Here is a 21,085-nt window from a genome sequence, read left to right as displayed (position 1 = left end):
TGGGGAAGTATATTCAGTGACTCTTTATCCACTTGTCCTTTTATCTACCTGTTCTTATAAATGTTGTTATTAGAAAGTTTTTCAAGTCAGAAAGGCAATTAAATTTTAAAGCCCAGATTTTTTATTACTTTTAATAATTACCCCAAATATAATATGTTAAGTTTTTCTCTTTTATTTTAGCACTTCAGAATCCAGAGGTGGTGGCCCTTCGAGGTGGACTAAACACCATCTTGAAAAATGTGATCGATTGCCAATTAAGTCGAATAAATGAGGCCCTAATTACTACAATTTTGCACCTTCTTAATCATCCAAAGACTCGACAGTATGTGCGAGCAGATGTAGAATTAGAGGTAGGAACTTTAATATTCTTTTCTAGTTTTAAAATATGATTATAAATGTATACTTTTACTTTGAAGTATTAAATTCTATAGATGCAGTACCACATTAATTATCAAACCTAAATTAGCTGAGACTGATTTGTTCCCAGCTCTATTTTACAGATCATTCAGTTTGGACTGAATTGAAAACATTACTCTTAATAATATTTCATCAATGTGTAAAGTAAATTTTATTTTTGTATTATATATGAAAAGTTTATGAACCAAATTAGAGTACAAAGAAAGTTATGTAAGAAATTTACCTATTTAAGATTACCATTTGCTTTTAAGGCCGTCAGTACATTGTGAATAGCTCCCGCTAATTATACAATATGAAACCTACTAAAATTTCTGAAGTTGGAAGCACTTTGTTAGCAACTAATTATATCTACTAGAAAGAAAGCGTATTTGTATATTTTGTAAATACCTTTTAAATTTTTTATGATTCAAGTAGGGTTTATTACAGTTAGTCAAAAGTAATAAGGCTACTGTATACTTTTCTTTATAAGAAAGTATGTAGGGGAGGTTGGAACAGAATTATGCACTATATTATAGTTTCTTCCTGTGCATGTATTGCATTATTGTCTTTTGAATATTTGGAGTCAGTTTAAATCAAAGATTTGTTTGTATTTAGGTATGAAATCATGTGTGATATAAATGATTGATTGTCCCCTAATTTGTTTTTCCAAATCATTTTTTGAAACTTAAGTGTTCTGTTTTTATCAGGACTATTTTTAAAAATGCTTCACATTATAAAATTGACATCAGCCTATATTATTAACTAACAGTGTTAGTAAAATATTCTTAGTAAGTGATTTCAAGTACATTATTCATTTGAATTCTATGGGAATAAACTGGCACTGTTGATATTTTATAATTTGTTTAGCTTTATTTTTTTTCTTATCAAGTAAGAAAACTATAATTTTAAAATTAGATGAATAAAAGATAATATGTATAGGCTCTGTGTTTTGTTTTTTGTTTTGTTTTGAGATGAGGTCTCACTCTGTTGCCCAGGCTTAAGTGTAGTGGCACGATCGTGTCTCACTGCAGCCTAGACCTCCCAGACTCAAGTGATCCTTCCATGTCAACCTCCTGAGTAGCTGGGACTATAGGCATGTACCACCACCCCTGGCTAATTTTTGCATATTTTGCAGAGACGGGACTTTGCCATGTTGCTCAGGCTGGTCTTAAACTCCTGAGCTTATGCAATCCACCCACTTCAGCCTCCCAAACTGCTGGGCTTACAGGTATGAGCCATTATGCCCAGCCAGCTGCGTTTTTATTCCTATATATCATACAGTGGATTAGCAAAGCCTTTATATAAATGAAACAAACCTCAAACACAGGAAAACCAGAGGTCTGCTTAGTCTTACCAAAATTGCATTGTAGCCTCAATTTAACTTAGTTGGGCATTAGAATAAGGTAATCAGTCCCCTTAATCTACCTGTCTAGCAGAGGAAAGAATAAACCATCTTGAGTGGGAGATAACATCACATGGAGCCTTTTATAAAGTGCACATTCAGTCAGAAATTAGTCATTTAAAAAGACATGACTGTATGACTGAAAACCCAAAAGAAAAAAAAAATCCATAGAAACATGCTTGCAGGTAATTCAGATAGAGGAAAAAGACATTAAAACAACTCCGATTAATTTGTTCAAGAAGATAAATAAAATACATGAAATAATGGAGAATTTCACCATATAATTGGATATGTGAAAAGAATCAAATGGAAATTCTAGTACTGAAAATATGATATCTGGAATTCAGAGCACAATGAAATTAAAATTCAGTTTGAACAGGAAGATATTATTAGTAAACTGAAAGAGAAGTCAATAAAAATATCCAAGGGTAAAACAAAAATAATGTTAATTCACACACAGTAAAGCACAGAGAGAAAAAAGAAAGAAAATTGAACAGCACAAAAGGGATAAAACATAATTGCAGTCTTTGGAGAGCAAAAGTTGGCAGAAGCAAAGATCCAAAGAGACAGTGGCCAAAGTTTTGTTTCTAAAACTGATAAAGCTTCATGTTATAAAGCTCAGAAAACAAATGAGATAATACATAGGGAGGAACTGAGCTCTCTTGCCAACAATCAGCACCTTGTGAGTGACACTTCTTGACGCAGATCCTCTAGCTCCAGTCAGGCCTTCAGATGACTACAGGCTTGGCTAACACTTGGACTGAAATCTTATGAGACCTTGAGCCATAACCATATAGCCAAACGTCTCCTAGATTCTTAAGTCACTGAAACTGTATACATTAATAAATATTATTTGTTGTCAAAAGGAGACATAAAGAAAGGCTAAAGGGAATCCTCAGTTGAAAGGAAAATGACCCAAGACAGAGAAATGCAGGAAGGAATGAAGAGCACCAGAAAAAGTAAATATATGACGATTTAAGAGTCATGACTGTTAAAAGCAATTATTAATCTCTTATATTTTAAATTATATTTAGAACTAAAATTCATGTCCACAGTAATGCCGAAGACAAGATGGGAAGGTTGTTAATAAAATATAGTAGTTCTAAAGTAGCCGGTAATCCCAGCTACTCTGGATCCTAAGGCGGGAGGGTTGCTTGAGCCCAGGAATTCAAGGTTGCAGTAAGCTGTGATCACACCACTCACTACACCTTAGTCTGCACAGTAGAGTATGATCCCGTCTCTTAAGTTTTAAAGTAATGAGTTATTTTAGCAAGGTTGCTGAATACAAGCAACAACACACAAAAATAATTTGGACTTTCTTTATACCAGCAACAAAAGGAACATGCAGTTCATTAATAGAACTATTTAAATTTTCAAAGACAGGCAAAACTAATTATAGCGTCAGAAGTCAAGATGGTTATCTTGGGATAGATACTGATTGTGACTACAAAGGTATAATAGAGCTTTGAGGATGCCTATAATGTTTTCTTTAGTACTAGTTACATGAGTGTGCTCAGTTTGAGAAAATGAGTTTTAGATACATATTAAACCTCAGTTTAAAAGTTCAGAACTTCAATTTGTACATTAAAAAAAATCACACCACATATTCCCCGATGATGAGTTAGAAGAAATAAGTCCCTCAGGCAGTAAACCCATTAAAGATAGAGAGAAATGGAATGAATTTAAGTTTGTTACAGAAAGGACGCATTTTAAAATAAAGACTTTTCTTCTTCTTCCTTTTTTTTTTTTTTTTTAAATAGAGAATTTTAGCACCCTATACTGATTTTCACTACAGACATAGTCCAGATACAGCTGAAGGACAGCTCAAGTAAGTAATATTGGTTCCTAATAATTTTTAGATAATGTATATGTTAATACTAAAGCTTTTAGGTTTGCGTGATTGCATGTACAGCCGGAGAAATATGAGTTTAAATGAATTTTTTATTTTATAGAATTATGTTGCATTTCTCTCATAATTTACTGTGGTTTAAAAATTTAAAGCTTTGAGAAATGTAAAGAATAATTTCTTATTTCAAAAAATATATGGTAGACTGTGACAGAAACCAAGGTCATTATTTTTATATTGTATATATTTTAGCATAATTACATTGAAAAACTAAAAGAATGAAATAACAGTAAGTAGTACAATGAAGAGTGACCTTAACTTACTGAGTCAGCAGAATGATGTAATATGTAGACTTCTGAGAGTAAGCTTAATACAGAAATTAATGAGAGTAAAGATTATTATCTAGAAATGAGAGTATAATTTTCAGGGTGTTTTTGGAGAGAAAGGCACATGTTCACTAGGTATTTGGAGATAACTTTAAACTAATTTAGGGATCAAATAAAGCACTCTGTAAAGATTTTGCAAATGACACATTTCCATTAAATGTGTTATCTAGTGTTTTTCTGGTAGACTTTATTGCACTTCAATTAGTTTATTGTCCGCATAAACTTACTGTGATACGTAGTATAGGTTTTTAAATTCCTCCCTAAATTTTATAACATTGCCAGGGAAATGTTTTTCATTTTTCCCCCTGCGTTAAAAATAGTGATTTCTGTAATCCTAGCACTTTGGGAGGCCAAGGCAGGTGGACAGCCTGAGGTCAGGAGTTTGAGACCAGCCTGACCAATCTGGTGAAACCCCGTCTCTACTAAACAATACAAAAACAATTAGCTGGGCATGGTGACATATGCCTGTAGTCCCAGCTACTCTGGAGGCTGAGGCAGGAGAATTACTTGAACTCGGGAAGCGGAGGTTGCATTGAGCTGAGATCGTGCCACTGCACTCCATCCTGGGCGACAGAGCGACACTCTTGTCTCAAAAAAAAAAAAAAATAGTGGTTTCATACCTTTAGTCACATCCGTCATTGTGAACTCAATTATCACACCCTAACATACCATGATCTACTTTAAGCTAAGAGATCCAAGTAGACGTCCTCTAAGACTTCTCAGACTTATTCTTGCAAACTTTAGTTATGAATTGGAATTTGTAAGGCCCTTTTTTGGCTTCTTTAAAATACAGACATTCTCTTATTGACGGAGAGTATGAGTTTTCTGTTGCTGCACACCAAATAACAATAAGCATGATGGCTTAAAACAATACCAGTTTATTAGATTACAGTTTGATAGGTCAGAAGTCTGGCTCAGCTCTTTCCTGGAGGCTCTGGTGAAGAATCCATTTCCAAGGTCATTCAGATTGTTGAGAAAATTTAGTTTCTTGCTACTGTACAACTGCTATGCCTTCTTCCTTACTGGCTGTCAGCTGGGGCCACTTTCACCTTCTAGAGGCCTCCCACATTCCTCGGCATGCGGTCTCCTCCCTCTGCAAAGGCAACAATGCTGGAATCTTTCCAGTGCCTTCAGCCTCTCTGACTTTTTCTTTGACCAACAGCTAGAGAAAGCTCTCTAATTAGATCAAGCCTGCTATATGATGTATACCCTGTCTTATGCTCTACTAGACAATATAATATAAACATAGTCACAGTCATAGCAGTGATATCTCATCATGTTCACAGGACCCAGAGATCAGGTCATGGAATCTTGGGATAGGGCCATTTATAGAATTCTGCATATGATGATGGACAATAGGCAAACCTAGATATTTTTTAGAGTTGGGAAGGTAGAGCTATTCTATCAGAATCCTTCCTTTCCTGTTTGATTCTATACTTTCTTCTGAGTTTCTGGAGTATATAGGCAGGTAGATATCAGGCCTGTAAATAAGGGTACATTATGACCAGGGAATAGGGAAATGACTGATTTTTAAAATATTACAAATTTAATAGGTTAGAGATGGATTACCAGACAGTCTATGTATGTCACCAGCTTTTTCAAGAGAAAGAGCGCTGAAAGCTGTTAACACAGGTGTCTGATTCTCCCTTCCAAGCCACCCCCGCCCCCATTTTCATTTCTGTTATTTTCTCATTTTAACTGGTGCTGCATAGCTTGGTCTTTTTCTTTGAGCTTTTCAATCCACTTTTGTAGACTATGTAATTGCTCACTAATATCTAATTAGATTTTCTGTCATTGCTCTTGATTCCTTCTAGTTTTTGTTGCTGTTTTTCCCAGTTCTGTGATTTTCTGTATGCTCACAACTATTAACAATTTAAGCAGGAAAGATTAAAAAAAAGGTGGCACAGGAAAAAAGGGACAATCGACAGGGTAGACATGATGGTTGGAGTGACATGAATAAAGAGACACAAAATTGCTATTAAGTATTGAAACTGGCCATAAGCCAACCATGAAAAATGTTTAACAGATATAAAAAATTCAATTGCTTAATTAATTGTCAAAACTATTATAGAGGAATGAATAATGGACACAGTTGGGTACATATTGTCAAGGAAGAAAGTAGCTGGTGATGTTAATATGTAGTTATTTCATAACATTTCAGTGACTATATATGTTGTTGAACTTGCTTGTTAGAAACGTTCAAATAAGTTTAGAGCAAAGATTGTGAAGTAAAGAGTGCGTGTGATTAAAATTAAGAGGTTTATGTGATAATTTTCTTTGCTAAGGGGCAGCCTAGTACCACAGATGCTTATTAAGCAGACCCAATGCTTAATTAAATCTTATCTACGAGTAGCTTTCAGAGAGAGCAGGAATGTAGAACTGAGTAGAAAAGCAGAATTTATGACTTAAACGATGTTGTGAATTTAAGTTCAAAGTCAGTTTATAATTGGCTGATTTGCTTTAGTGTAGATCTGATCTTTGTGTTTTTTAATGTCTTGTTTTAATTTTATGTGTAAATGTTTAAACATTAATGATAGCTCTTATGATTTAGTAGCAGGAAAAAACTCATTTTAACATTTTATTTCATTGATTCTCCCCCCTGCCCCCCTACCCCCAACAGAGAAGACAGAGAAGCACGATTTCTAGCCAGTAAAATGGGAATCATAGCAACATTCCGATCATGGGCAGGTAGGTTACTCTACATTGCTTTATAACATTCAAGAAGAAAAACTAGACTGCTTTTTCAAATGTTAAATTATTATTGTAGCATCTAATTCAGATGCTAATCTAGTCTTACTTTGTGTGTTATTATTAGAACCAAAGGAATTCATATAAAATTATTAAAATATGGTGAAGAAAATTTGTAATAGTCAATAGGAATTAGCTAATATTATGATCAGTATACACATATTTATTAATTATTTGCCAGTCACTGTGCTAATGATTACCTGGGCAATTAAAAAAAAATTTAAGCATGATCTTTACCAAAATAACCTACAAAACTTGAGTGTTAGCTGTATATGTAACTTAAGTTTGTTACTTAAAAGTACAATGTAGTGTCATAAATACAAAATAAGCAAGATAGGTCATTAATAGTTCCAAATTTCTTCAGAATAGTGATTGTACATGTTTTATCTTTCCATGGAATAAAAAGTAAATACTATTTTTAAAATAATACCACCATTAAACGTGTTGTTAATAACATTGGGTTTTTGCCGTTAAGAGTAATTGAGAGTAATGGCAAAAACCACAATCACTTTTGTACCGAATGTATTGATTATCTTCTTCCTTCTTGATTTTGTATTATTGTGAAGGGGTAGCATGGAAAAGAAGTAGCAATAAGCCAAAAAAAAAGGAAATTCACCTAAACATTTATGTGAACCTAGGTAACCCTAACTTACAAATACCTTTTCCATACAAATGTTTACTCCAGCCATTTGTATGGAAGGGCCACTTGGCCCCTAACCAGTATGTTTCCAGGGATTTTCTCTGTTCTCTTAGCAGCTTGGTAAAAAGCTCTGCCTTCTATACCTCATAAATGCCTATTTTCCTTACGCTGATGGACAACCATAGGATTCTATGATGATACAACAGTCATACATACTTTTTAAAAATACTTCATCAGCTCCCCAATACTTTGTTTTCTGTAGTTACAGTCATCTTCCTTTACCACTCTTCAGCTTCCTTGTCATTAGAGCTGTTTAATCAGTTCTATCCTGCATCCTAGCTACTATCTCCTTATTCTTCCTACATACAGACTCTACGCTTCCTGTAATGATTTCTGTTTCTGCCAGTCTCTTTCCTTATTGCTCTTAAACATTCTTTCTACTGTGTTTCAATTTCCCCTGGAGCTCTTTTATACTGATTCATCATTAGAAACTTAGAGGGGTGGGGCCGGGTGTGGTTGCTCATGCCTGTGATCCCAGCACTTTGGAAAGCCAAGGTGGGTGGATTACCTGAGGTCAGAGATTTGAGATCAGCCTGGCCAACATGGTAAAACCCTGTCTCTACTAAAAATACAAAAATTAGCTGGGTGTGGTGGCGCCTGTAATCCCAGCTACCTGGGAGGCTGCAGCAGGAGAATCGCTTGAACCCAGGAAGTGGAGGTTACAGTGAGCCGAGATTGCGCCAGTGCACTCCAGCCTGGGCGACAGAGCGAGACTCCATCTCAAAAAAAAAAAAAAAGAAAGAAGGAAACTTAGAGGGGTGGGAGTCTTCTACCTTTCTATTGAAGTAAGAAGAGAAATATCATAATTACAAGTTAAAATCTTGAAAGCATTTGTCTCATGGAAATAACTTCCTAAATAATATTTATATTCTGTAGTACTGTTTATAAGTTAAATAAACTTTTGTGTACTTGTAACATTATTTCTTTGATATATTTCCAGTTCCAAATAACTGACTGAAAAATGATCTTTTAGAACACATTTTTTAATGAGATGCAGTAACAGCCTGTTTTCCATATTAGCAGAGTACCATCTTTTGCGACTATATCTTATCTGTAATTTCTCAAACTACTATCAGACATCAAAATTTGCGAAATACTATTTTGATACTTTGAGCAAATAAGCTTATCTAGTATGTTTTAATTTGAATTTTGATCCTGAATCTAAAGAGAACATAGAGACTGTTCATAAATAATCTGTATGCTTAGCTAGAAGTACAGGGAACTTTAGAGTCCTATAAGACATTTTAAAGAATGTTTTCTCTAACATGTCATGAAAAATTTGAAACATACATAAAAATTGAAAAAACTATACAGTGAGCACCCATATACTTCCACCTAGATTTTACTGTGTTTGCTGTATTATGTATCTGTCCATCTGTCCATCCCCCTGGGCATTCATCAGTCCATCTATGTTATTCTAATATATCTCAAAGGAAGTTGCAGACATAGTCCTCTTCACTCCTGAACACTGCAGCATGCACATTATTAACAGAATTAGATGTTTGTTTATGGTCCTGATTTGTTTTCGGGGGGAGAGATTTGAGGTAAATTTATGTAGAGTGAAATGCACACATCATTAGTCTACTGTTTGATGCATTTTGACAAATGCTTACACCTTTGTAATTCAAACCCTTTTCAATGTATAGAACATTATCATTGCCCTAGAAAGTTCTCTTATACTCTTTCCTAGAAGGTTTTTGACTCAGTACTCCCAAGGAGGAACACCATTATTTTTGTGGCTTAGTTTTGCCTATTCTGAAACTTAATATTAGTGGAATCATACTGATACAAAGGCTTTTTTGTAAGACTTCTTTCACTTGACATAATGATTTTGATACTCATTTATGTTATTGTATATATCAGTAATATGTTCCCCTTTTTTACTAAGTAATATGCAATGAACATTTCAGTTTTTGTTGGTTTTTTTTTTTTTTTTTGCCCTTCTCCTGTTACGGAACATTTGACCTGGTTCTAGATTTGACTATTCAAAGCCCCTTTATCAAAGATAAAGCTTCTTTGAGCAATTTTATACAAGCTTTTTTTGTGGACATGAGTTTTTATTTCTCTTGAGTAAATACCTAAATGGAATTGCCGGGTCTGAGAGTGGATGTATGTTTGTGTCCATGAGAAACTGGCAGACTTTTTCCCAAAATACTTACACTGTTTTATACTCCCATCGTCAGTGTATGTGAGTCCCAGTTGTTCTGCATCCTTGTCAGTATTTGGTGTTGTAAGTCTTTAATTTTAGCCATTCTAGTAGGTATATTTTGGTTTCTTGTTATTAATATAGTTTGCATTTCCCCAATGACTAATGATATTGAGCATTTTGCATGTGTTTATTGGCTATTCATACATCTTTTGTGACATGATTTTAATGTTTAAAATTGTTCAACTTAGTTCTGTAACTTAAAAATTTTGAATCATATAATTTATTTGAAGTCTATTGCTTATTGTGCATTCAATATATTTTAGAATTGAACTTCTAAATAATAAATGCCAAGTAGAGTTTTTCACTTTAAAGTGAGGAGCATAAAAGAGGGGAGACAGACCATTGTCTTATTTTCTCCCATGTTCTTACTCCCAGAGAAGCGTTCATCAGGCAGTCAGACTCATGAACTTTTTGGATATGAAACAGATACTGAAGATGGAATTTAAGTGATGAAATTACTGGTAATCTCTAATCAGTAGAGAAATATGGAGTATGCTTCAAATATATTTCAGTTATATAATAGCTCTTATGATGACCAAACAGTATCATAGATAATCATATAATTTGCCTGGAAAAATATAACAGATTTTATATTATACCTTGCTATCGAAATTTTTTTGAAATTCATGTCAGTGATTTTTTTTTCTTTATATCCTCTTTAGGTATTATTAATTTATGTAAACCTGGAAACTCTGGGATCCAGTCTCTAATAGGAGTACTTTGCATACCAAATATGGAAATAAGGGTAGGTAAAAGTTACTAGGATTGTTTCATTCCTGGACCTTTAACAGTGGGAATTAATTATAAAACAAAAATTATTTCAGGTGATGCTATTTCCTCATTAGTTGTTGATCTATATCATATTTTTAAAGTACACAAGTACATATTTACTACTTAGTTAAACCCTAAATATAATAGGAATCATTTAAAATATTGCTGTTGTTAGGAATAATGGCTGTATTAAAAATTGAGTCGAGACCGGACGTGGTGGCTCACACCTGTAGTCCCAGCACTTTGGGAGGCTAAGGCATGTGGATCACCTGAGATCAGGAGTTCTAGACCAGCCTCCTCAATATGGTGAAACTCCGTCTCTACTAAAAATACAAAAAATTAGCCAGGCACCTGTAATCCCAGCTACTCAGGTGGTGGGTGCCTGTAATCCCAGCTACTCAGGAGGCTGAGGAAGGAGAATCACTTAAACCTGGGAGGTGGAGGTTGCAGTGAGCCAAGATCGCAGCATTGCACTCCATTCTGGGCAACAAGAGCGAAACTCCATCTCAAAAAAACAAAAGTTGAGTTGAAAATATGAACTTAGTTATGCTTTATTCATTAAAACAATGTAAACAACACACACGGGCATTCTCACTATAAAAGGTTCAAGCACTACAGACTACATTTAACAAAAAGTAAACGTATTTATGCTTTCTAACTTATGTTTTGTAATATGTGGTGAGATTTTATTTTAATGATGGTGGTTTTGATTAAAATGGAGTTGTTAATATTTCTATATTTATTAGATATATTTCTAAATTATTTGTAAGAATTTGTAATATACAGTAAAATCGAATTTGAAGGAAAAGATAATTCTTAAAGTGATTTTTTTCCTTTCTCCTTAAATGTTTTTATTTGTTTTAATTTTGTTTCTTCCTTTTGCCCTTTCTTATATGAACCAAACCTGGAGCTGAAAAATATTATTAGAAAATATTAGCCAGGTGTGCCTTGTTTAAATGTGAAATAAAAAGTATTTAGATAATGGAAATGAAAGGATATGATTATAAATGGAAAGATTTGTAAGCAGGTAACAAACTGTTGAGGTAACTCACTTCTTACCCTGTAGGTGGATAAAGAACATGGTCTTTGGAGAGTCTGACCAACTGAGGTTTAACCTCTGGTTTTATTTATTTTTTTGTTAGCTCCATGACCTTGGGAAAATTGCTTTATTGCACAATTAGGTTAATGAAAAATTTAATGACTAGATTAAGTGGTGTATGTCGTAGTAAGCATTTAGTCATCCCTTCTCTAATATAGCCCTTATACAGTTTCAAAATATGGTATAGTCATGCATTGGTTAATGATAGGAATATGTTCTAAGAAACTCACTGTTAGATGATTTCATCCTGTGAACATCCTAGAGTACACTTACACAGACCTAGATGGTATAGTCTACTACATACCTAGGTTATGTGGTATAGCCTATTGCTTGTAAGCTGCAAACCTGTATAGCATGTTACTGTACTGAGTACTGTAGGCAGTTGTAACACAGTGGAATTCGGGTATCTAAACATCTAAACATAGAAAAGGTACAATAAAAATACAGTATAAAAAATTAAAAATACTGGCCAGGCACAGTGGCTCATGCCTGTAATCCTGCACTTTTGGAGGCCGAGGCGGGTGGATCATGAGGTCAGGAGATCGAGACCATCCTGGCTAACACAGTGAAACCCTGTCTCTACTAAAAATACAAGAAACTTAGCCGGGCGGGGTGGCGGGCACCTGTAGTCCCAGCTACTTGGGAGGCTGAGGCAGAATGGCATGAACCCAGGAGGCGGAGCTTGCAGTGAGCCGAGATCGCGCCACTGCACTTCAACCTGGGCCACAGAGCACAGCACCTATATAGGGTACTTACAGTGCATGGAGCTTACGGGACTAATAGTAGCTCTGGATGAGTCAATGCATGAGAAGTGAGTGAATATTAAGACCTAGGACATGACTGTACACTACTATAGACTTTACAGACTTGTACACTTAGGCTACATTTATTTTACTAAAATTTTCTTCAAAAATAATTAACTTTAGCTTACTGTAACCTTTTTACTTTATAACTTTCAAATTTTTTAAACTTTTGACTTTTTTGCAATAATATTTACCTTAAAACACACATTGTATAGGTGTACAAATTTTTTTTGGTTTTAATATCCTTATTCTGTAAGATTTTTGTTTTTTAATTTTTTTTCTTTTTAAACTTTTTTGTTAAAAACAAAAACACAGGCCAGGCGCAGTGCCTCACAACTGTAATCTCAGCACTTTGGGACGCCAAGGCAGGCAGATCACCTGAGATCAGGAGTTCGAGACCAGCATGGTCAACATGATGAAACCCCATCACTACTAAAAATACAAAAATTAGCCGGGCGTCGTGGCAGGTGCCTGTAATCCCAGCTACTCGGGAGGCTGCGGCAGGAGAATCGCTTGAATCCGGGAGGCGGAGGTTGCAGTGAGCCGAGATCGCGCCACTGCACTCCAGCCTGGGAGACAAGAGTGAGACTTTGTCTCAAAAAAAAAAACCAAAAAAACCACACACACACGCGCACACACTAGCCTAGGATCATCAGTATCACTGTCTTCCACCTCCATACCTTGTCCCACTGGAATGTCTCCAGGGGCAGTATACATGAATGAAGCTGTCATCCTCTGTGATAACCATGTCTTGTTATGGAATACCTGCCTGAGGCTGTTTTACAGTTAACCTTTTTTTTTTTTTTTTTTTTTTAAGAGACAGTGTCTTGCTCTGTCACCCAGGCTAGAGTGCAGTGGAATGATCATAGCTCACTGCATCCTCAAACTTCTCAAATCAAGTGATCCTCTTGCCCCAGCCTCCCGAGTAGCTAGGACTACAGGAACGTGCCACCACACCCAGTGAATTTTTAAATTTTTTGTAGAGATGGGGTTTCACTATTTTCCTACTCTCAAAATTCTGGCCTCCAGCAATCCTCCCACCTTGGCTTCCCGAAGTGCTTTTTTGTTTTTTTTTTATAGTATAGGAGTACACTCTAAGATAATGATAAAAGGTATAGTAAATAGGTAAACCAGTAACACATTTATTATCAAATATTATGTAATTGTACATAATTCTATATGTAATACTTTTAAACAACTGGCAGTGCAGTGAGTTTGTTTACTCCAGCATCACCACAAACAGTTGAGTAATATTGCCCTGTGACAGACAATATGACTGCTACAGTTTCACTAGGCAATAGGAATTTATCACCTTCATCATAATCTTAGGGAACCACCATTGTATATATGGTCCATCATTGACTAAAATGTTGTTATATGGCATGTCATTGTATTAACAGTTCTGTTTTTATCATTTTTAAAATTGTGCGACTAGGACATTTAAAAATTTTGAAGTGTTTCATAAAAATAAATGAGGTGTATTTGTTTGCTAATTTAGCGAGGTCTACTTGAAGTGCTTTATGATATCTTTCGTCTTCCCCTGCCTGTTGTGACTGAGGAGTTCATAGAAGCATTACTCAGTGTAGGTAAGTATTGAAGTACATTTGTATCTTTTCATATATTGTAATTTTTATTTAATGGAGACAAAGTTCCTAAAAGGAGAAATAGTAAATATTGAACACCATTTTCTTTTCTTGCTGCATAATTGTGGCAGGAAATTAATATAAAAATAAAACCTGGAATTCCTAAGACTGAGAAATTTTAATTTCTTCTTTATCACCTTGGCTCTTAGAGCAATTAAATTAATAGGAATGGGCCAACAAAGGAAGAGAGGAGACAGTAAGAAACCTATGTAATCCTCAGATTATCTAATTCTCATCTTACATTATTGGAGCCAAATGACTTAAGGTACCGAAGTCCCAAAATGAAGGAAATTAGATCTGCGTATATTTACTTAACTAGTTTTTGTTTTTATCTTTTTGAATGTATGGTATTTAACCAGCACTTTTTAAACTTCTTTGTAGCCTGGCTAGCTGATGATTTTATACTCATCTGAAATGTTTCAGTGATATCTAATCTTTTCCTTACCATATTTTAACTATTTTAGATCCTGGGAGGTTCCAAGACAGTTGGAGGCTTTCAGATGGCTTTGTGGCAGCTGAGGCAAAAACTATTCTTCCTCATCGTGCCAGATCCAGGTAGAATTTAAATATAAAAAGGATTTCAATTTATTAGAATTAGGGTTTTTATGTTAGACTGTATAATCTGTGAAACTTTATTTAAATTGTTTCTCTGCTGTTTTTTTCCAGGCCAGACCTCATGGATAACTATTTGGCATTGATACTCTCTGCATTTATTCGTAATGGACTTTTAGAGGTAAGACTTATAAACCTTATTTTATTCCATTTGGTTTATTTTCTCTAACAGATTCTTTCAGGCCAGCCATGGTGGCTCACGTCTGTAATCCCAACACTTGGAGACGCCAAGGCAGGTGGATCACTTGAGGCCAGGAATTCAAGACCAGCCTGACCAGCATGGTGAAATTCTGTCTTAACTAAAAATACAAAAATTATCCACGCATGGTGGTACACCCCTGTAATCCCAGCTACTCGGGAGACTGAGGAATGAGAATTGCTTGAACCCAGGAGGCAGAGGTTATACTGAGCCGAGATCTTGCCATTGCACTCCAGCCTGGGCAACAGAGCAAGACTCTTGTCTCACAAAAAAAAAAAAAAAAAATTTGCAGATTGAAAAATAAATCTGATGCATAAATGTTTTCATATGTATTATTTTGCAACAGTGATGTTATCTTTTTATTTTCAAAGGGCCTAGTTGAAGTGATAACAAACAGTGATGATCATATCTCAGTTAGAGCTACCATCCTTTTAGGAGAGCTTTTACATATGGTAAGTTTAGCAACTTCTGATTATATGTTTCATACCTTTAATGTTTGAATTTATAAAACGGGTTATTTTAATAGTGTTGCTTTGTATTATCTCAAAAAAATAAATTTGCATTTTTTATAAATGTTTATCTTTGCATTACAAAAAGCGTTTGGTACTATATCCTGAGATAGATACATATGTGCACGCGTGCACATGCACACACACACATATTTCTATTGGTTTTGTAAATGGAATAAGTATACAACATACAAAGTACTGAAATGTTGATTTTTACACTCAGTTTCAAAGTTGTCATTTTCATCCTGTAAATCTTAATTGATCTCAGAAAGACTTCCTAAGAAGCAAGAAACTGCAAAACTATGGATACTACTTCAGTCTGCTAAGAATGTACTTGATATGTGGTAGTCAGTGCCTGAATTTTAGAAAGCTTTGTGCAGAAGCTTTAAATATAGTCTTGGTTGAGCATTATAGTCTTTTCTAGAAACTTGTAGTTTGAGGTTCAGAAGATGGGTTGTTTTTTTTTCTTTTCACCGTGATTTTGTGATTACAGTAACTTTTGGAAAGTAGGAGCTAGGAAAGACTTGACAATTCTTTACTCTCAGCAAATCAATCGATGAGAGATCCCTGATAGTTTGCAAGGTAGGAATTTATATTTTTAGATTACTTACTAGTTAGTAAAATACAAAATAAAAAGAACCATTTAAAACTCATTGAGGAAAAATTGATTCTATGGCAAATCTTTTGAAATTATGTCACAGTTTGCTATTTTTAGCAGATGTTTTTTGTTTAGGTTTTTCTTTCTTGATCTCTTCCCCTCCTCCCCACCCTTTTTCCCCTTTCATAGGAACTGGGCTATGTGAGTGAGGTAAAGAGCATTAAGTAGAATTTAATTTAACTGTCTTTTTTAAAATAAGTGAATTATTTAGCTGCTTGCTCTGTTCTTTTTTGGCCCATCTGTGAAAAAATTATGTAGTGTCAGAGGCTTTCAGGTCTGATTATTTGTCTTTTAATTCTTAAGATATCATTTCCTATTGAAGAATACCAATTCTCAGAGTTATTTGCATTTATATGAAGGAATCTCTGTACATTTTATCTTTTTCCCTTGTCCCATACCCAGAATTCTGTAATTCTCTTGAAATAAAAGAGTTGGTTATTTTGCTTATTATTCTTAAATTTTCTGTCTTCCACATTTGATTGATGTACTTGTCTTCATTGATAGCTGGTTGGGTGGTGAGGTTTTTGTTTGGAAAGTAGAATTAATATTCCTTATTTTAAAGATTATGGCATATGGGACAAACCTATTTTGTGATAGTAGTTTTTAAAACTTAAAGTCAACTCATAAATTTGGATATGGCATCTAGCATTTGACATGTTATTTTAAACATAACTTAGGTTGAGTCCTGTAATGTTTTGACATATAATCCCTTCTGGTCATTTAAGAATTGAGTTTAATTGGGTATCACTTGAAAACCATATTATTATAATAAAGAATCGATGAAACTTAATGGTTATGTTAATATAATATGTGTATCTTTATATTTCATCCATGTTGAAAGTATTGTAGATAGGATAGAAATATAAATAAGCATGTATTGGGGAAAATAAGAATTTTATGAATAAAACCTCAGAATTTGTAATAGTCTTGAATACAGCATTATATGTGCAGATAATCTATAACAAACTATTTCTACTTCTGAAAACTTATGTAAAATGTTATACTTCATTTTAGGCAAACACAATTCTTCCTCATTCACATAGCCATCATTTGCACTGCTTGCCAACCCTAATGAATATGGCTGCATCCTTTGATATTCCCAAGGAAAAGAGACTGTAAGTTATCAGAGCTTTAGCAGAGTTTTTGTTTAATATATTTAATATTGAATTAGATTATTGTCTCTTTAAAAAAAATAGTACGGATAGGTTATGCTGGGAAATTCTTTTAAGGAATTTGCTAAAGAAAAAACAGTTCTAAAAATATTTAATTTGTTTTTTAGGCTACAAAATACTAATAGTGTAATAAAATCACTTTTTTTCTAGCATGTTTGTAGACAAGGACATAGAATTGTTATCATATTACTAAAAATGTTAGCTAAGAGTTTTTTGGAGTCCTTTACGTCGTGAGCAGCAATTCTGGCTCTTTTTTTTTATGTCTATGAACTATTTCAAATTAAAGCTTTACAATATTAATATATTCTTTTATTTGCATGGTTAAAAATGTTGGAATTTAGTAACAAGTACTACTGGGCCACATAGCAGTAAGCTGAACTCTTACTACTGAAGGAGATATTGCAAACATAGAATTTACAAACAAAATTATGGTAATACAACTATAGCTCTGCTGGAATTCCAGTGCTAATAATAAAACATATATAAAAGGCAATGATGGAAGGGCTCAATTGGGAAGTACTAGGAGGAACTTAGTTTTACTTGGCGGAGATTATATCTAGGCTAGGAATGTCTTTTTGTGGTCGTTATCTTTTTTATTTTGTTACTATGATCAGAAACATATTTTTTTGTTTTTTTGCTTGATGTTAGTGAATGGAGTTTTTTAGCTATTCAAAATTTATGTATTTTTGTTAAGAGTTATAGTACATTTTTGAAAAGTTTACTTAGCTTTAATAATAAAGTACACTGAATAATCTATTAATTTTCATTCTGCCATTGGAAATATTGTTTAACAGACCAGAGTTGTCCTATAAACTGAGGGCATTAGGAGTCGTCTCAGTTCTGTCTCTAGGCTTATATCAGTAATAGTAGCTTTTAGCTTTTACATTAGTAGTTTCATGATGGAAGAATGTACTTTGCCAATACCTGATAGACCTAAACTCTGGGTTAGATTGTGGCCACAAATTCCAGGGTTCATCAGTAATTCAGATTTATCTCCAGAATTCCAGTAAGAATAGTCATCTTAAAATAGTTTTATCTTTAGCTCAATAAGCTTTCTTTATTAATAAATACTTGCCAGTCAGCACATCCCAATGTTTAAAAATTCTACTTACTAGAAATTCTGAAGGTGAGAGTTGCTACCATATTCTTCAAAATGGCACTTTTATATACCACAAAGAATTAAATATAGTTTATAAAAATACACCATTTACAATTACAGACCAATGGTGGAAAATAGAGACTGTTCAGTTGATACTGGGATCATTGATTATCTATATGGGAGTACAGTGAAATTATTTCAACCTCATGTCATAAACAAAAATAAGTTTCAGGTGGATTAAGGATTTATATGTGAAAAGCAAAGCTTTAAAAAAAACTTTGATAAGAAAATATAGAAAACCAGGTTTCTGACCTTGTAGGAGTTCCTAAAACCAATATACAAAAAATACCTACCACCATAGAAGAAAAGTGTAGTAAGTACATGTTCAATTGAGTCTAAATAATCAGTGTGTCTTTATATAAATCAGTAGCGTTGTTTATTTTTTGTCTTTGTCTCTCCAAATTTGATGAAATAATTTACTTTATCAATAATAATTTCTAGCCTTGAACTTACGTAAGCTTTAATAATTTACCAAGGTAATCTTTTAAATTATGTTGGTCTTGCTACTGTATTCATTGAATTGTTTTTCTCATTAGGCGAGCCAGTGCAGCCTTGAACTGTTTAAAACGCTTCCATGAAATGAAGAAACGAGGACCTAAGCCTTATAGTCTTCATTTAGACCACATTATTCAGAAAGCAATTGCAACACACCAGAAACGGGATCAGTATCTCCGAGTTCAGAAAGATATATTTGTTCTTAAGGTGCTGACATGAAATCATGATTTTCAGCTTAAACACAACATCTTACTTCCTTAACCATTGGATTTTAGTATCCATGTATTTGAGTTTGCACTTTTCTTCATGCATATGAATTTTCAGATGGCTTCTGAGTTTTATAATTTAGAGATGGGTTTTTATAACTTTAAAGTTAAAAAAAAAAACCTTGATGTATCCTTAAATGGAAAAACTGCCTTTCAGTTTTTCAAATTTGAACTTAGTTTTCTGATATGAGGACAGTTTGCCTTAATTTTTCTTATTACTTTCTCATGATTTTAGGATACAGAGGAAGCTCTTTTAATTAACCTTAGAGACAGCCAAGTTCTTCAACATAAAGAGAATCTTGAATGGAATTGGAATCTTATAGGGACCATTCTTAAGGTATGAAAAGATACTTCATGGCAATGGCTTGTCTTTAATTTTATTATTAATTATAACATAATTACATGTTTGAGAATTGATAAGTACATATGTAATATAACATATTATGTTTTTCTAGTGGCCAAATGTAAATCTAAGAAACTATAAAGATGAACAGTTACACAGGTATGTAAGAACTATTTTGCATTTAAATTTAAAGAACTTAAATATGGATATTAGGCCTAATGCCTGCTAAAATATGTAATAATTTTAAAGACGTATACATACATTTTAACAATGTCTCTTCAGTAGATACATTCATATATTTTTTAATATAGTCTTATTTTATAACCAAAACATATTAGCAAATTCTTTTTCTAGTTGTTTACATTCTGCTTTTAGTTTTGGAATAGATAAAGTAGTTGAGATAAAAGTTTTTCGAATTGGGGGGTAATATCAACTGTGTAGTGGGTCTTAGCCCTAACATATAAGGATGATATAATAAGGACTTATATTTTTAATATACAGCTTTTATTCCTGTTTGACTTTGGAGTTATCCATTATAACTGCTGTTTACTTTCTCCTTAACCACACCTTCCATAACTCGTGCAGATGTTTGTAGTGTGAAGAGCACTTGAAGCTACTATGCTGTTCTTCATTATACCCGTATGTTTTTACTCCTGAGTTTAGACTAACCAGCTATTACTACTGATCTCAGAAAGAGGTCCTTAGTATGTTCAAGAAATTCATGTCATTAACATTATTATTTGATTGCATTCTCTATTCATGATATGTAACCTAATATCTATAAAAGTTTTAAGAAATATAGATAACTTGTAAATTGCACTGAAATAAAAAAGCATAGTACTAACTTTTTATATTCCTTGAGAACACAGATGATGTCTTACTCAACTTTGTTTTCCCAGCTCCTGGATTGGACACCTCTATTGGATTGAATTGTAGTGCACTACACTGAACTGAACTAAATTCAATAGAAGCTTAGAACATAATGTTGAAAGATATAATGTTAAAAGATCATAAATTATGTTTATAAATTCATTGGCCTAAATTGCAACTTTTGTGCTTGACCTTTTGCCTAATTGTGAAAAACCAACAATATCATAGTGTAGTATCTTACAATTACCTTAACAATAGGACATTTTTGAGCCATGGGACAAAGTTCTTCATGAATACAATAGAAGAAAATTTAAGTTCACGTGACATCCTCATTTATCCAGTTTTATATTCTAGCTACATTAAATCTTCATTCATCCGGCCAGCATCTTTCTTCTACTTTATTTCTTCTAACCATCTCATCATAAAATTCTTACTCCACAGAGATATTTTTTTAAATGAAGGTTTTTTTGTTTGTTTGGTTTTTGGGGTTTTTTTTTTTGGTATGAAATGCTGCTATAAATAACGCCTGAGACTGGATAATTTCTATAAAGGAAAGAGATTTAATTGACTCACAATTCCACATGGCTAGGGAGGCCTCAGGAAACATAATTGTAGCAGAAGGGGAAGCAAACATATCCTTCTTCATATGGCAGCAGGAGAGGGAAGGTACAGAGCATAGGGGGAAAAGCTGCTGATGAAACCATCAGATGTGAGAACTCACTCACTGTCACGAGAACAGCTTGAGGGTAACCGCCCCCATAATCTTATCTCCTCTCATGAGGTCCCTTTCATGACATGT

The 21,085-nt window shown here is 33.9% G+C and overlaps 1 protein-coding gene across 7 annotated transcripts in view; it reads left to right on the top strand.

Moving 5' to 3' along the window:
- RICTOR (RPTOR independent companion of MTOR complex 2) overlaps window positions 1–21,085 on the top strand; it is a 128,792-nt gene that overhangs the window by 83,866 nt on the left and 23,841 nt on the right. For all 7 annotated transcript variants that reach the window (XM_015451321.3, XM_005556765.4, XM_015451318.3 and 4 more), the window contains 12 exons: window positions 181–350; window positions 3,559–3,626; window positions 6,651–6,718; window positions 10,350–10,432; window positions 13,859–13,946; window positions 14,468–14,558; window positions 14,670–14,736; window positions 15,186–15,266; window positions 16,996–17,096; window positions 18,849–19,014; window positions 19,309–19,410; window positions 19,529–19,575. In XM_015451321.3, the coding sequence (XP_015306807.2) occupies window positions 181–350; window positions 3,559–3,626; window positions 6,651–6,718; window positions 10,350–10,432; window positions 13,859–13,946; window positions 14,468–14,558; window positions 14,670–14,736; window positions 15,186–15,266; window positions 16,996–17,096; window positions 18,849–19,014; window positions 19,309–19,410; window positions 19,529–19,575 (1,132 nt within the window). The remainder of the gene's footprint in view (window positions 1–180; window positions 351–3,558; window positions 3,627–6,650; window positions 6,719–10,349; window positions 10,433–13,858; window positions 13,947–14,467; window positions 14,559–14,669; window positions 14,737–15,185; window positions 15,267–16,995; window positions 17,097–18,848; window positions 19,015–19,308; window positions 19,411–19,528; window positions 19,576–21,085) is intronic.

Source organism: Macaca fascicularis, chromosome 6, assembly GCF_037993035.2.
Source record: "Macaca fascicularis isolate 582-1 chromosome 6, T2T-MFA8v1.1".
Classification (NCBI taxonomy): domain Eukaryota; kingdom Metazoa; phylum Chordata; class Mammalia; order Primates; family Cercopithecidae; genus Macaca; species Macaca fascicularis.
Note: the sequence above shows the minus strand (reverse complement) of the source record. Positions and strands in the feature narration are given on the sequence as shown.